This window comes from Gallinula chloropus (assembly GCF_964237585.1).
Source record: "Gallinula chloropus genome assembly, chromosome: 4".
Lineage (NCBI taxonomy): Eukaryota > Metazoa > Chordata > Aves > Gruiformes > Rallidae > Gallinula > Gallinula chloropus.
This window is the reverse complement of record NC_140088.1, coordinates 17,507,311-17,523,348: the sequence shown is the minus strand read 5'-3', so window position 1 is coordinate 17,523,348 and position 16,038 is coordinate 17,507,311. Positions and strand designations below refer to the sequence as shown.

At 39.9% G+C, this 16,038-nt stretch overlaps 1 protein-coding gene across 2 annotated transcripts in view; it reads right to left on the bottom strand.

The window, feature by feature from the left end:
- Positions 1–9,217: 9,217 nt before the first annotated feature.
- SHANK2 (SH3 and multiple ankyrin repeat domains 2) overlaps positions 9,218–16,038 on the bottom strand; it is a gene marked incomplete at both ends in the record, with an annotated part of 309,427 nt that continues 302,606 nt past the window's right edge. For both annotated transcript variants that reach the window (XM_084263484.1, XM_084263485.1), the window contains one exon: positions 9,218–9,791. In XM_084263484.1, coding sequence (XP_084119610.1) covers positions 9,218–9,791 — 574 coding nt within the window. The remainder of the gene's footprint in view (positions 9,792–16,038) is intronic.

Below are 16,038 nucleotides of genomic sequence, written 5' to 3'. Positions count from 1 at the left end.
GAGAGGTGAGAATCATCCCACATCCTGGTCCTTCTCTTTTGTGAACACCTTAGCTAAACCACATGACCTGACAATAAGCAGTCAGTAAATAGGGGAGGAGGTTGAAATGCCTTTGAATGGTGCTCAGGTGCCTTTATCTGTCACAAATTACATTATCATTAACAGGATGCTGGTAAAGGTGGTGGTGGATCAGGCTCATGGTAGATTAGACCTCACAAGATGCCTTGTGCTGTTCCTCACATTGAATTTCTATAATATCCATCTAACATGAACTCCATCTCGTGGAGACTGGCTTACTCAGGTGCTTTAACATAATAAAGGAGCGCAGTGCATCACGGTGCTGTGTCTACCTGGGTGCAACTGTGTTGATGCACCTCAATGCTGGGGTGCAGGTTCCTGGGGGTCCCATTCCCTTCCTATTAAAGGGATGTGGGAGAGCAGAGTCACAGCCACAGAGACATCTAACAAAATCTGGCAAGAGTAACTTAAATTTGTTTCTGGTTCAGGTAATATAGAACCTGGGGTTTCCTTTCCTGGCTTTCATTGTTTTGCAGAGATCTATGACATGATGTCACCTGTGATATACTACGCATAAAAACTCCCAGGACAGAGTGTGAATGATGCCAACATCTATCCAATGGTTTTTAGCTGTTCTTTTTATTTATTAAAAAAAAACAGAGAAAAAACAAAACAGACCATGAGAACAAACAAAACCTGAAGGTGAGGAGTAACTGGTACAGCAATCAGCACCAGCAACATCAGTGCTAGCTGCCTAGTCCCCGGCTTGGTTAATCTTGAATTTATTCCCTAATGAGTTGAGAGATGGTGGGATTTTACCTTCCCTGAACCAGCCAGTACACGGCTCCTCTCCGATTAATGTCTTCAGCTGCAGCCTAGCATTAGGTTTTGCATCTCAGATGTATATCCTAGGCTTTGTTTCTCTGCTCCAGAGCTTCACCTAGTGATTCAGTATTAATCTAATTTTTTTTTTTTTAATAGTAAAATGTAGAATCTTCTTCTGTAGCAGGTGTTGTCATCTGTGACAGCTGGGCTTCCCAGTTGCAGATCCCTTGTGTCCCACCCCACTTCCTGATGGATGAGACTTATCCTGTGAGCCTTTGCATCCTCCCCTGTGCCATGCTGGGCCAAATGATCTGAAATCCTACAAAACAAAGGCTTCACATGTGGCCCAAATGCCTCAGTTTGGAGCCTTCATCCATTTGCCCAAGCAGGGGGGATTGTCCCTGTGTAGGCTGGGCTCCCGCCACCCTCTTTTTTCCCAGCCCAGCCCCTGGCTCTTGCAGAACCATTTGCAGGAAGGTGCCCTGGGGTAAACTGTGTACCATGAGAAATGAACACAGAACTTCCCCTCAATTTATTAACTCACAGTGCCTTGGGTTGTGAACTCCCCTGCTAGTCCTTGTAGGAGTCCACACCGCAGCCCCACTCTTCTCACAGCGAGGACTTTCTCCCGGTTTCCAATCTGAATTTATTCATCGCCAATTGGTAACATGTTCTTCTAGTGCCGACGTTCCTTTTAGTTACAATCCCTCTCTGGGCTGTTCACCCACTCATGTGAGTGGGAAAAGCAGACATCTCATTTCAGGCTTCTATTTGCTTGGTTAAATAGACCGAGTCATTTTAAAACCCGCTGCAAGCCCCCACTCACAGTACCTTGCTAGCAGCTGGTTCCCACACCTATCCCGACGATTGCACCCATTGCAGATGAGCTCCTGTGAACGCCCTTCAGCCCACTCGTATTAATAATGGGTCCTTATTTCTTCTTGAAAACACCTTGCCTTTTTCATGGCTATATACTGTGCATCTCTCTCTACCAAGACAATGTTTTTCTCTTCCTTTCTGTCGCCTCCAAGGATCAGTCCCACAATCAGATTTCCCCCGTTTCCATTGCACTGGTCTTTCAAGTGTGTAATACACTATATTGATCTTCCCTGTGAATAAACTGGCCCTGTCATCAGCACAAAGAGTTAATACAGTTTTGGGTCTCATATTAGTGGCTTTTCCCTATCAGTACTAAGGTGATATGAGAACACCCATTTGAGTGAGGAGATGTGTGGAAACGATGTGTGGAAGCAATAGATTAAAAGGCAGGGTGTGTAAATCTTCTTTTCTGAAAAAAAAAAAAAAAAAAAGCAAAGTATCTTCTGGAAGTCACCTACTCTTGTACCAGGTCTTCTCTGTAATGGGGAAAATTAGCATTATTAGAGATTTCAAATAATAACCTGAGGTGAAATGTGCAGTATGTAATCTGTGACTGGGACACTTGAAGTGTTACAAGTGAATAAAATGGACCTACTGAATGTTGCATGCATTAAAACTAACATCTGCTGCTTTGTAAAGGAAGAATATCGCTGAGACGGGGCAAATAGAGAATAGGGGACACAACATGGCTTGAAGTAAAAAATAAAATTCTAATCACACTATTTTGCACACAATTAGACACTGAGATCGAATTTAACCATGTTCAGATATTTAAAAAAAAAAAAAGTACCTTTTTCAACAATCTGAGTGAACTAATAAGCAAACGATACCTCAAAAAGTGTTTCAGTCACCTTTCCATCTGTCTTCTAATGAGAGATTTAGAGCTCTTGAGTCCACCACTGTACATCTTAGAAGGTCTGATATAAACTTCAAACAAGACCTCAAAATGCACCAACAACATCAAAACAAAGTAAGAAATACACGACATGGTCATGAGAGTTCCTGACTGAATTTTGTTTTGGGGGGTATGTTTGGTAGGGAGTATCATGCTTGGCAGGTCTCAAAATTCACTATGGACAATGAAGTGCCTGTTCAGGGAGCTCTTTGCAGCACAGTAATGAGGCAATGATTCCCTCAGGATTTTTTTTTGAAGAAGAACATCCTTAAGGAAAATGAATCAAAGCTTTCAGATGGCTGTGCAGTAGGAACACCACCTCCTCTCCCCCAAACCTCACCTTCAGCTATTCCAAGGCTTTTTTTCAGAAGTTACAAAAAAACTGCTTTAAACTGCTTTTAAATATATAAGGAAGGTAGGAGATTAGAGGCAATTAGCTATTGCAAAAATATCAGTAGAAAATAACCCATTAAAACATGAATTACATTTTGAGATTTCTGTATATTGTATTCTCTTCAGATTTTCAAAGCAAAAAGGTACACTGCGACATTTATTCCAATACATTTTTAAGCACATGCAACACTGGTGTCCTAGTTGTACATTAATTTCTAATGCTGTCCAAGAACCTTTACATTAAAAGCATACAAGAACTCACACACACGTGCACGTATTCCTTCTAGCATTAGTCCTGAGGAAAAACTTAAATGTTACTTGAGAAACCAGACTTCAGTTCTGCAAGTACATCTGGGAAATAATCCACAGAGCTATCCTGAACTAATTCCTAACCTAAAGACCTCGTGCTCGTTTGCAGTTTGGATCTGAAATATCTGCTGTTCATCAGACTGCAATGTTTGGAATTGTTCAGAATAGTCCAAGATTTGCAGCACTGGAGACACAAACAATATTCTTATTAAAAACCATGCTCGATGCAGATGAAAGATCATATGGAGACGCTAACATTCAAAACATAAAATTGGTAAAACGTAACCACATATAAACTAGAAAACACATCACAGTTCTTTAAAGATTTCTCATTCCATGTATAATTCGTGTAATTATACAGTCAGCCTTTTATTCTGACTTAAATATTCAGGCCAACAGAGTAATTAAAAAAAAATTGCTAAAATGACTTCTTGTAGAATGAATAACAACTGCTTAAAATAAATACCTATTTTAAAAGATCTTATATTGCTCTGAGACTACATCCATCACGTTCCACTAGATGTCAGCGTTAGAGGACCGTTTGGTTTCAGACTTAAGAGTGTTAAGTCCACTTGGTTTATTTATTATTGTTACCTTGTCCGTGAAATACAGTACACGTCAACTACACGACTAACCGAGCAAGCGTCTGTGGCAGTAAACTGAGCCCAAAATAACAGTCTCATTTCATTTTTCTCCCCATCGTCATTTGCTTGATTTGAATAGAGGACTTCAGATCAGTCTCATAATGCTGAAAATGTCTCAAAATAAGACGGAAATCAGTTTTTCTAACCATTTTTCCTAGCGCAGCGACATGGACTTCTCACTTCAGTCAACAGCACTACAAGCTCTTCTTGCCAAGGACTATCATACCTTGAAGATAAAGCTCTTTATGTTAAATACAGTGTAGTTGATCCAGGTCGAAAATTATAAGGCACATACATTATTTTTTTAAACACGTGTTCGGAAGTATTGTTACAATCGTGCTATTCTGGGTGGTGGCCCATCATAGCTACTGGTTGGGGGTTTTTGTCATGGTTTTGGACAAAAGGAATGAAAGACCACTAAATGCAGAAAGATACAGAAAAATACAGAAAACCAAGAATGAAAGAAAACGCAACACATTGGTACAATGTATGCTACAACAGCAACAATCAAATCTTCTCATTTCTTTGACCAACAATTGCATTGACAATTGCAAAGCATTCTTTGTTTTGCACTGTAAATACCTGACTTTATTTAGATACACAAATGTTTCTCACTGGATTACCACAATACCTGAAATAAAAAAAAAAAAAGCTGTTTTGGTTTTTTCTTTTATGTATCTTTTTTTTAACAAAACAAAGCTGCCAAGTAATTGTTGTTGGAAAAATATGAGAGAAATAATAGATAACTACAGAAATGATGAACTAGGAGCATCTGAGAAGAGAATACTAGTTAAGGAACATGTGAAAGCATATGGTAACAGTTCTAGGCATTTATTCCAATAACTTAGAAAATAAAAAATATTCTTCATTGCATTTCCATTTAAAGATAAAACGATAAAATTTTAGATTAAGCCAAAAGATGATGTGAATTGTTTCCTAATTATTTTCCCCTCTCCCCTCCCCCCCCCCCCCCCCCCCCCCCCCCATTTTTAAGCCTTGTTCATTCACAGTACAAATATATCTAGCTGGTACATTGTTTTTAGTCACAAGATGCACAGTCTGATAAGGAGCACTGGTTCCTTTTCTCCTTCATAAAGCTGCTTTGCCCTACAAAAACTCCAGCACCCCCCCAACCCTCCCAACTTTTCAGTGCCTTATTAATTTGCAGAACTGATCCCCAATCAAGTGCCTTCTACAACCAGCAGTGCCAGGTTGAGAGCATGCATTCCCACACATGCGCTCAGCCAAGGGAAAAAAGGTAAATTAAATGATTACTTGAAATCTGCCTTAAAGCAAATAGATACCTACTTTTCTACCTCTTGCTCAACATTTTTACCTTTGAAATTTCAAATACGAATCTGAAATTCAGTAAATGAACTAAAGTCCAGCATGACAAATGCTTTAACCAAAACAGAAGAAATAAAAAGGAAATGTTTTTCCCAACAACAAATCAATTATTTTGCCTTAATTCTATAAACATTTTGTTAAAGCATTTTATGCGCTTTCAATAACATCAGATTGCAAGTTTTTTGGCAACTTTTTTTTTTTTAATAAAAAATTCAGACAGTGTTCTCTGTTTGCAATCAGAACCACAACCTTAGTGCAATATTATATTTATTTCTTACAGTAATTTTGGTTGCCATACAAGAGTATTAAGGATTGGGGAAAAGTGCAAGTTACAGGAGCTTGATTTTTTTAATCAGTTGAAATAAGAGGAATTAAAGCACAAAAATTACAGCAACATAGATAACGTGAACACAAGTTGTTACACAAACTATAGCGAGAAACATATTAATATCTAGAAAAGAAAAGAAAAAATGTAATGGAAAAATTATCAATATTTGTGGCTCATACACATAATCATCGCCAGATCAACTGGGTAATGCTTTTTAAGAACTGAGAAGAAAAAAAGAAAAAGCACTATTTTTATTAACTTAAGTACCACAAATAATTAACTTTGTGATATGTAAATTCTGTAAATCAACAGTCACATCTAGTCATTTTATAATATATGAATTAAACTTAAAATGTTCTCAGACACCTAGGGAAAGGAGTCTGTGCAGTTATACACAATTTACATCTTGTAAGATTTTGGTATTGTATACACAAATATTACAGAAACTAGGCATGTAAATGCAATTTATTTAAATTACAGTATATAAACAAAAGTTGATCCTAAAACCCAGAATATCATAACTTATTTCATAGATCTCTAACACCTTTTTTTTCACTATCTTAGTAGCAGGAAATAAATGGGTCTTCTCTCCTCCCCCCAACATTTCCAGACAGATGAAAATACTCGGAGGCAACGTCGTATCTGTTACTATTGCTTTCTGTAGCAAAATCATCACACAGAGCTAGAGACCAATTCATCTTGGCAGAGGTGTATTTTATTGGTGAAAGTAGGTCCTCTCCGGTCTCCTTACCTTTACTTTTTAAGACACAATGTAAAAATAAACTATTTTTTGTTAGCTCTTTAATGTGTTAAACCTCTTTTCTACTAATTGTATTTTACCTATTCTTTCAGTACCTGAAAAGATACACGAGCAAGAAACACATCTGTGTAAGAAAGGGATTACCGTCAACTGGGATTTACCGTGTATGTCAGCACTTGTTCAACGTAAATTCAACAAGAAGGTTGTGATTAAAAAGCAGCTTAAAAGTCAACTTCTACATTTTCTTTTACTACCACATTTTCTAATGTATTTTTCTGGCACATATTGTAGAGGTAATATCAACTGTACCCAAAGAAATAAAAAAGGAGCATGGCATTAGTGGTTTATTTACTGAATTCTGTCGTATCACCAAATGGAAGACAATGATGGCTAAATTACCATTTTTACACTTCTTAAAGTAGTTGATGGCCTCAAGTTGCCTGTATCGACTATCTGAACAAAACTGCCATTTTCTACAACACCTATGGAAAAATTCAGTACTCTTGAAAGTAAAATGCCTTAGTACTTGATTTTTTTATTACAAGGTTACTTGGAACTTTCAAATACAAATATAGCATAGTAACAGATGGCAAGTCAAAAGATTCGTTGTTCCGTAAAGGGGGCAGGAGGCTAAGTAAGTTGCTTTTTATGAGTATCCAATGCATTGGTAACGATAACCACTTTTGAAGAAATATTTATCCTCCTTTGTAGAAGTTCTAGCAAAGATAGAAAATATAACACAGCTCTGCTGGTTCCGATGCATCCAAATGAGGTTGATTTTAAAAAGGTCAAGACTTTATAATTATTCCACAGAAATAGTAGTAAACCACAAAAGTTTTTTTTTTTGTTTTTTTGTTTGTTTTTTTGTTTTTAACTTTCTAGCACTGAAGTGGCACAAAGGCTGCCCAGTAGACCAGCCACTTATTTTCTTAAAATATTGTGCTTATAAACTATCTGTACAACTATTTAAACTTGCAGTAAAGAAAGATATTTAAAATGCTAAACTTTATGTACTCATACTAGGGCTGTTGCAGACCTAATTAGACACTTGTTTGTGAGCAAAAATAATCACAATAAAAAAATTAGAGATAGGCTGGACCATATCAAGGACCATATCAAGGAAAGAAAGTTCAGGTACCTTGCAAAATGTAAGAGAACCTGAAAGTATGGTAGGTAGGCAGTCTAGCCATCCACACACAATTTACCCACCTCAAACATCTTGAATATTATGTTAATAAAGACCTACAAAACTCACAGATATTAAGAGGTGTTAATTACAAGGGGAGCTCAAACATGCAGAGAGAGACTTGTTAACTTGAAAAAGAAAAAGAAAAAAAGAAAAAAAGGTCAGATTAACCAAATCTGTGTGTTTCCCCCTGCTGACTGAAGTCTCCTGGAAAGGTCCCAAGCTGTATTACCCCACCACCCAGTCCGGGCAACAGCCACCCAGTTTCTAGCAGGGTGCACACAACTCTCAACACGACCTGATCAACAGTCCTGCAAAGAAATGACTGGAGGCCGACGGGCAGCATCCAGCTCCCCCTGAAGAGCTCAGTCTGCTGTCCGTGTCAAGAAGCCAAGACCTGTTAACAGCAATAAAAATGAGAAACTGGATACCTACCTAATTTTCCTGGCCCTCAGAACTTGCGCTTTCTGAGACGCTAGATACCTCTTTCCATCTTGGCATTACCTTTTTACCTTTTGTGGGGTTTTTGTTTGTTGTTTTTGTTTTTTTTTTTTTTTTAACAAGCTGAAACATTTCCATTTCCACTAAGAGGCTGAAATCCCTCTCTCACTTCAAATACTGGCAACCTTCCCACTGACTTAAACAGGAACACATCTTTTTCTTCTTTCTGGGCCTGATGTTCAAAATAGCTAAGCACTTACCACTCACTGAATTAAACAGCATCTCTCAGGGTTCAGCATATCGGAGTATCTGACTGCGAAGTCCAAAAGATGCGTCTGTACGTAACCCCAAATTTTTACTGGCCTGTAGAGTTCGTATTGCGCCTTAGCAGTAGTTTAGCTGGTTGAAAACTGGGGGTCTCAGGTTCAAACTAGCTTCATTTTGTTGTACCTCTAAGTGTGCATTCCTCCTCAGTTTTTATGCATCTGCATTGTCTTACAGGTCAAGTCAATGGAGCATGTATTGAACTTGTTCTGCCACCTTGGAAGAGTGCTAAGTATAACTGCAGAAATAAAGAAATACCAGGTAAAACAGAGCAAGGTTACCTTTGAACTAATTCCAGCAGAACAACCAGCTTCACTGCCAACAAATCAGACAGCTAAACCAGTAAAAAACACTGTTATGAACTCCCATACTTGTCTTAATATTGTGCCTCTGCTGCTAAGAAAAATGGGTTTGAACAGTAATGAAGCACTCTGTCCTCTGAAAATGAACTGGGGGTTGGGGAAGGAAGCCTGTTTGGAGACTGAATGTCAAGAAGAGAATATAGTGCTTTTCAACAAAAAATAAAATGCTCACAATTTTAAATTGAAAGAAAAGTGGTATGTAATGGTTCCAGCAGGAGGGCATTATCAAGAGATGGTATTTTTGAAGTTAACAATTTTTCTCTCTCTCTCTTTCTCTCATATCTCCCCACAACTTTGAAATAAAATGGCCCCACTTGTGTAAAATATTTAGATTTGTGTTTGGGCATGTAGCATACAGTCTGCATTACCTGAGTACCAGGAATTAAACTGTTCCCTCCCTCCCCCCAATTTTGCTGGCACTCGCAGACAGACAAGGCATTTGGGGTATTTCAGTACCAGCCCATCTCTAGTTATCAACAGAAGTTTGTGAGGCAAAATAGCTATTCTTATCTGTCCAGCAGCTGTTTCAAAGCTCTTTCTATGTTCATTCTGTGCCCAACTCTAGTCACTCCAAGGTCTATCAGATCTTCCTTTTGTAGATTTGGTAAATGAGTGCCATCTATTTCATTGTCCATAAATGTTTCTTTATGTTCACCTAAGTTTAGACTTTCCAACCAATCTGCCACATCTGGTTTAGTCCACAGGTGGACAGGCTTAGTTGTAAAAGGCTTATTTGAGATTGGCTGTTGTAGTATTGAGGGAGAAGGAGACCTGCTGCGCCCTGTGGTCAACCCAAATAAGTCCCCAGAAGGGGGCTGGCTGGGTAGGCTAAATACATCGGACAAAGTTGGAGAAGGAGATGAAGCTGAAGCAGAAGCAGTCAGAGGAGCAGGCATGATGTCTTTATTAATCTCTGTTGGTGAAACCACAGGGCTTGGAGCATGTCTTGCTCCTGAGGTCCTACTGTCATAGTCTGGGGACCTGCTCTGCAGTGTGATCGGCTGGCTGGTTCCAGGTCGGACAGTAAAAGTGATTGTTGTACTTCGTGTACCTGAGACAGTACTCATGACTTCCGTGCTCCTGAAATTGCAAACAGACATGGAAAGTTAGATATATCAGCCACCAGCTGAAAGGTTGGCCATATCAACACGTGGTAAATATGGTTTTGGAATGCTTGAGCATTTTCATTTTAAAATGAGTGATATCAGGTTAGAAGTACTAAGACAGTATCATTAAATCTTTCCCGAAAATAATCATCAATGGTAAGCCATAGTTCAAAACAAAAGGATTGCTTATGAGCGGTTCAGAAAATCACCTTTCAGAGCACATTCTTGTGTTATAAGGCTACAGCAAATTAACTCATAGTTAAAGGAGAAACACCATGTGGAATAAACACACAGGCAGTTTGTGGTCTCCATGAAATGCGGTCAGGAGTGGAACTTCCCATCATTGTATGGGGTGGGGCAGGGGGCGGAATCTGTCATTTCAGTTTTAACCTACCAGTTTTACATGCTGTTAGATGACAGCAGTTATGGAAAGTATCAGAAGCATTGGATTTTGGATATTCTGCTCTTTGAGTGACTACTCAGTGAATTTTATGGTATGTTTGTATTTTGGGGTGCATTTGTATTCCCATCTGTTCACAGAACACGCTCCACAAGCTTATGTCCCTTGCTGCACTGCTAGTCTGTTTGTGCTTTAAATATTAAATAGTCCTTCTACGGTTCATCAAAGAACTTCTGAGTCCATTCCCTTCTACACAGAAATTATACTTCGGCAGTAACACTACATCACCTAAGGAGACAAAATGCTTGTTACTGTGCATGCCCAGAGGTGATGTAGTTGTGATCGAGTCACTGGTATCTATCTCTTGCCTAAAGGAAATTTCTGATTACAAACCAAGCAGGCATGACACTTGCCGAGATGCTAGCTCTGATGCCGAGGCTGACAAAGGTGGTTGAAGGAGCAGACGAGGCTGCTTTTGCCTAGTGCCCACAGAACAAATTTAGAAGCAGAAGATGGAGGTTCAGGTCTGTTCGTATCATAAAATGCTTAACCCCACAGCCCTTACTTCTCATGAGAAATCCCCCAAGATTGACCCATCATTGGTCTAGGCAGAACTGAAGATTTTGTGTTAATTCCCACCAAATAAAGTGCCAAAAATGATCCACACAGCAGGGGTCAAACCACGCATCTGTTCTGACATATGTCCCTCACCACTAGATACGCTCTATAAATTTTCCTACCTCTCTGCCCTAAGTAATCATGGCAGGTTTGCTCCTTCCTGTGGAGCACTGTGTCTGCTGGGGAAGAGGATGTAACATGTAGCATTTTCTTGTCTCCTGGGGTCTGCTCCCCAGTGCATTGCCATTGAAAAAGCCCACGGAAGGGAGGGACTTCACTCTGCTCACCCACATCCTGAGGAGAAGAGCACTTAAAATTTTAAATAAAAAGATGATGCTACCAACACTTCCTCTTCACCTGCCCTAACCCACTCCCATGTGCAGTACTCATCCATTACCAAAATGAATCTCAACTAGAGCAATGATAATGGGCTACAAATCCCCTTCTCTCCTGTAAGCCTTACTTCAGTCCTGGTACTACTGAACTGGAGACCTTGCTCAGTGTTTCCTTTGTTTGCTGCTGGCTGTGGTGAGCCCAGTTAGCTACGTACCACCACCACCTCCCACCCCCCCATTCCCTCCCGCATCGCATCCGGGGGTTTGACAAGTAATTACAAATCTAGGCATCAGGTAACTACAGCACTGCTACACCACCATTCAGAGCATGCTTGTGTCACAGCAAGTCTCCTTCAAATAAAGCTCCAATGCCCTGTTATTAGAAAAGCACTAAGAATAACTTTTTGGAGAACATACACGTTATTCACATGAGCAGACCCACTGATTTCCCACAAATTGTTCCACATATTTCAATGGGAACAGGGGGATCTTTTTGAAAGTTGAAAGATCGGCACTTCGCTTAAAACACAGTAGGAACAATACTTTTAGCACTTATGTCTTTGTAATTTAACAAAGAAAGGAAACACTTGGCAAGGTTTAGAGTGTTTCCTGTGATTTGTTTGGAGCTTAATGGCTCTCATTGTCTTCCAGGACTGGAGCTAAGCATTCTCACCAATAAAGTCTATGGCAAGAATCTATTAAATTCTACTAACCAAGGGGAGCAAGTTATTTCTACCTACTTTAACTTGGCATTAGGAGTCTCACACACTTCAATAAGGCATGACATAATTTTAAATCAACAAAAAAACCTGCTTTGAAAAAGGTTGGGCAATGCTGTCCTAGTGACTGCGAGAAGATCAGGATGAGTTTTGTATAAATATGGAAATGTCTCCCTATCCCTTCACCTGCAATTACCCTTTTACTTCTTTCCTGTCTTGCAAATATTAGAAATGACAGGTTTTGCATTCACATCCACCATGGCAATATCAAATGGCTGATGAAAATCTGGGTGAGCAATACAAGCAATGCTGTACTTTGCTTTCCATCCGCCTGGATCAAGGCAATGGTTTCACATGGCTACCAGCATATGAAAAGATCTGTGGGCGTGTTGCTTTCTGCAAGCCCTATATAGGTTCAGGACTGCTGACTATTAAAATGCAACTCCAGAACAATGAGAACAAAATGTTGGTTTTAGCTGATGAGTGAGGTTTCAATACCAGCTCAGTAGTCAAACTACTGCAAATATTAACTCTTTCGTCAGAAAGTTCAGAGCACTTAGTTAACAGACTTTAACCGTAGAGCAACACGCCATCTTCCAGAAAGCTACTTGTTCCACTGCTTGCTTGGGAACAGAGACGTCTGTCAGTCAGTACATGTCCCCACCAGTTTTAACCACAGCAACTTGAGGTCACTGCTGCCTGCAAAATTATTCAGCAACCTGCACAACTAGTTGTGCTCGGTTCCCAGCCAACCCTACTACTGGTTCCACAACCATTGCAGCACTGGCACAGCTCTCATGAGAGTCATGTAAGTCTGGTGAAGCCCATAGCTCTATTTCCAGGCTCCCAGGTTGAAGTCTTCAATTCAATTCACATTTTTCCCCCCTTTCTTTGCCCCTTCTTTCACTTGCCATAGCAACTCCACTATGTAATAGACACTTCTGTACTATAATTGTAATCCAAGGGGAAAAAACACATATATTTGTGTAACTCCTCTGCATCCTAAATGATAATATAAAACACCTACAATACTATATGTGATGGAGATACAGCCTTGAAGCCACCAGCTTCCTTGCATTTTATGGTTGATTGGTATTGCGGTCAATAAGGAGCAGGCACGTTCCAGCTGGAGAGCAGGCGTGTTTTTGTTGTGTTGTGGGTTTTCCAGATTTTTAATAAGAGCAATTTCTTCTGCCTTATTTGATCATCTGTTACACTAAACATATTAAATCCATATTAAACCTGCCTAAACCCAAATTTCATTTTAAAAGGTGAAAAGTCTGATAATTATTTTAAATAAAATTTGCTCTATTAGAATCAGCATATGGTCGTAATTTATAAACATTTGCTGCTGTAAGACTGCACTGATTGCAATGTCCATTATGTTGCCTCATATTAAAATCACAATATATAATTCCTATCTCACTGTGATGTGGCCTCTAAGTATAAAAACCATCAACACAGTTTGTAGGCAAGAAATTTTTTTAAATTTTCAATTAGACTTTCAGGATTCAAATTTACTGTTCTTAATATCAGAAGCAAATCAGTAAAAGATGTCAAGCTGCAACCACTCCCAGGAGCCTCCCGTGTAAAAAAACAAACAAACCCAAAAGCCATTATGGTGTCACAGGAGCTGGTTTGTCCTGTAACTTGCCAAAAAACTTGCTATTTCTGACAAAAGCTCTTCTATTGTGTCAAAGGGGAAAAAAAAACCCGTCTTAACAGCCATGAGAACCAATGAGTGAAATGAGCCCCTGCACAGAGGTACTGATGAGCAACTTTTTACAGATTTTGGGGAAGAGAGAAACCCAAAAGTTTGCATTCCTCTCTTATAATATTTTTACTTTCTTTTTGGATTGTCAAAGGGCAATTGTATGGTAGGAAAGTAAGCCAATAATTGTCTGTTTGGGGGAAAGAGTAAGAACAAGGGGCTGATGTGATGACTGGCAAGATACAGAGCTTCTTATAATAATGTTATTTTAGCAATAAGAATTGAAAAATGGTTAGTGTCTGTTACAAGTAACACTGTTCAGTTGGAGTGAAGAATAATCACTAAGGTCTGTGGGAGTCTGTTCAGAACAAGTTTCCATGTGAATGGCACAAGTGTCTGGAAACATGCAGTAAGGGAGTGGTGCTGGGGGGGTGGGGGGCACAGAGAGCAGGAGATGGCTTCAGCCCTCCCTCCTTGGAGAGCTACAAGGAAAAAGGTCAAGAGAAGCTGGAAGGAGAGAGAGGGACATCTCACACCTTCCGAGGACCAAAGACAGTGATGACAGCAGCAGAGGTTGATTTTTTCAAAGGCCAGTTCATCTTTACTTTTAGCCTCACGTAGACAGGTAAAACCCATTCTTCCATCTCTCCCCTGACAAACCACTCTCTAAAAATCCATCAGAATTTGGGCATATTTGGAAAAAAAATCCCAAACATGCCCCTTATTTAGGTGCTCAGACACAAGTTCAGGTATCTGGTTTTATGTGCTCATGTTATAAAAACATTTGCTGAATACTTGTCTGATGAAAGTGGCTTATTTTTCAGTTTGAGGTGGCATCCTATTTCTGGTTTTCAAATGGCTACCATTTCTGGATTAGGATGATCTAATCCACATTGCACTTTGGAACAAAGTCAACACCAATATCATTAAAATGCAATAACAATGAGTGAGCATTAAAAAGAAGCAGAATGTACAACATAGAATACTCTATGCTTTATGGTCGTCACTTACTTCATGGCACTTCAGCACGACCCTCTTCTGACAACAGCAGTCATGAGAGCAAATAAAAATGACAAAATGGAATGACTGAAACACTGCAAAAATTACTGAGAAAGCAAGCAATCCTGTGAAATCGGCTGACAAATGGTTAACGAAATGAAATGAGTCCAATGGGACAGCAGTAAACTGAAAAATCAAGGCTGGAGAATTATTATTCTACAAGATACATGTTTCATAACCTGCGAAATACAGACACACTTTCACAATAAACCAAATGCAAGACCAGTCCCTATGTAGGGCTCACTACTAAGTTCAGTTCTGCCTTACCTGTTTGTGCAAAACTTTTCCAGATAGTCATAAAAAAAATTTCAGAGATGGACAAAAACCCTGGCCAGAGGCAGTCTGGCTTTTAAAACTTGCTATGCCAACACAATACAGGTTATCTTTCCTACAGGGCTTGTCCTGCACTGGTAAGCATCCTCCATATCTCCCATGGTTACAGCAAGCATTGGCCACTACCAGGAGTGATGCCCAACCTGCCCCAGAAGCTAGCAGGACATTGTGCAAACACAGTCAGAGACACATAAGCACCATTTGAAGTAGAAAGTGTTTCTCCCTATGGCAAAGCTATCGATCACTTTGGTATGGTGATGGCAGAGAGCAGCAGCGGTTGCTGTTCATTATTCTTTATGAGTAACTGGAGTCGTGGTGGAAAGATGCTGTTTTCACTGGGGGCTGTGTTTCTTCTCTGCAGCCACTGGGTCTATTCTGCGTTAATCACGCTGACATTATTCAGTCGATCTCGCAGGCTTTGCACTTGATCATTATGTTGCTAAGCGACTGCTGGGTTCACAGACAGAGCGAGCACTCCTCCCCTCACCTGATAAAAACCCCTGCATTAGTCTTCTCCCCATTTATTTTATCAGCTCCATATAAAAGTCAGTAGCCTCTCAGGTGAATTTATAGCACTGCTCTATTTATAGCATCGTGGTCGATACCACTGTGACACCTCCCATCCTCCTCGTGCCGCTTGCTGACAGCGAAGCATCCCCTGCCAAGCCCTGCCAGGGCTCCCCTGGGCTGGGTTTTCTCCCATTCAAGTTTGGAAATGGAAATGATGACCAGAGCTCATCACTGGGGTTTTAGCACTGGATATGGGGGCCAAAGAGAACTTTGTATCCATACACCCTCAACCTGTTCTGTAAGGAAGGACAAAAAATGGAGGGAGTGTCCTAACTACATGGAGACACCAGACAAAACCCTCCATCACCAGGACTCATCTCCAAAATGTCTTCAATTTAAATTCCTAACATTGATGGCCAAAACTGTGAGGGGGATTAACTCTGATCTAGAACCTTCTCATCAAACCTTTAAATTACACTTTTATTAGCACAAAGTAAGCAAGCACATCCTTTTGCTCCTTCCTCCTTTTCCTTCCC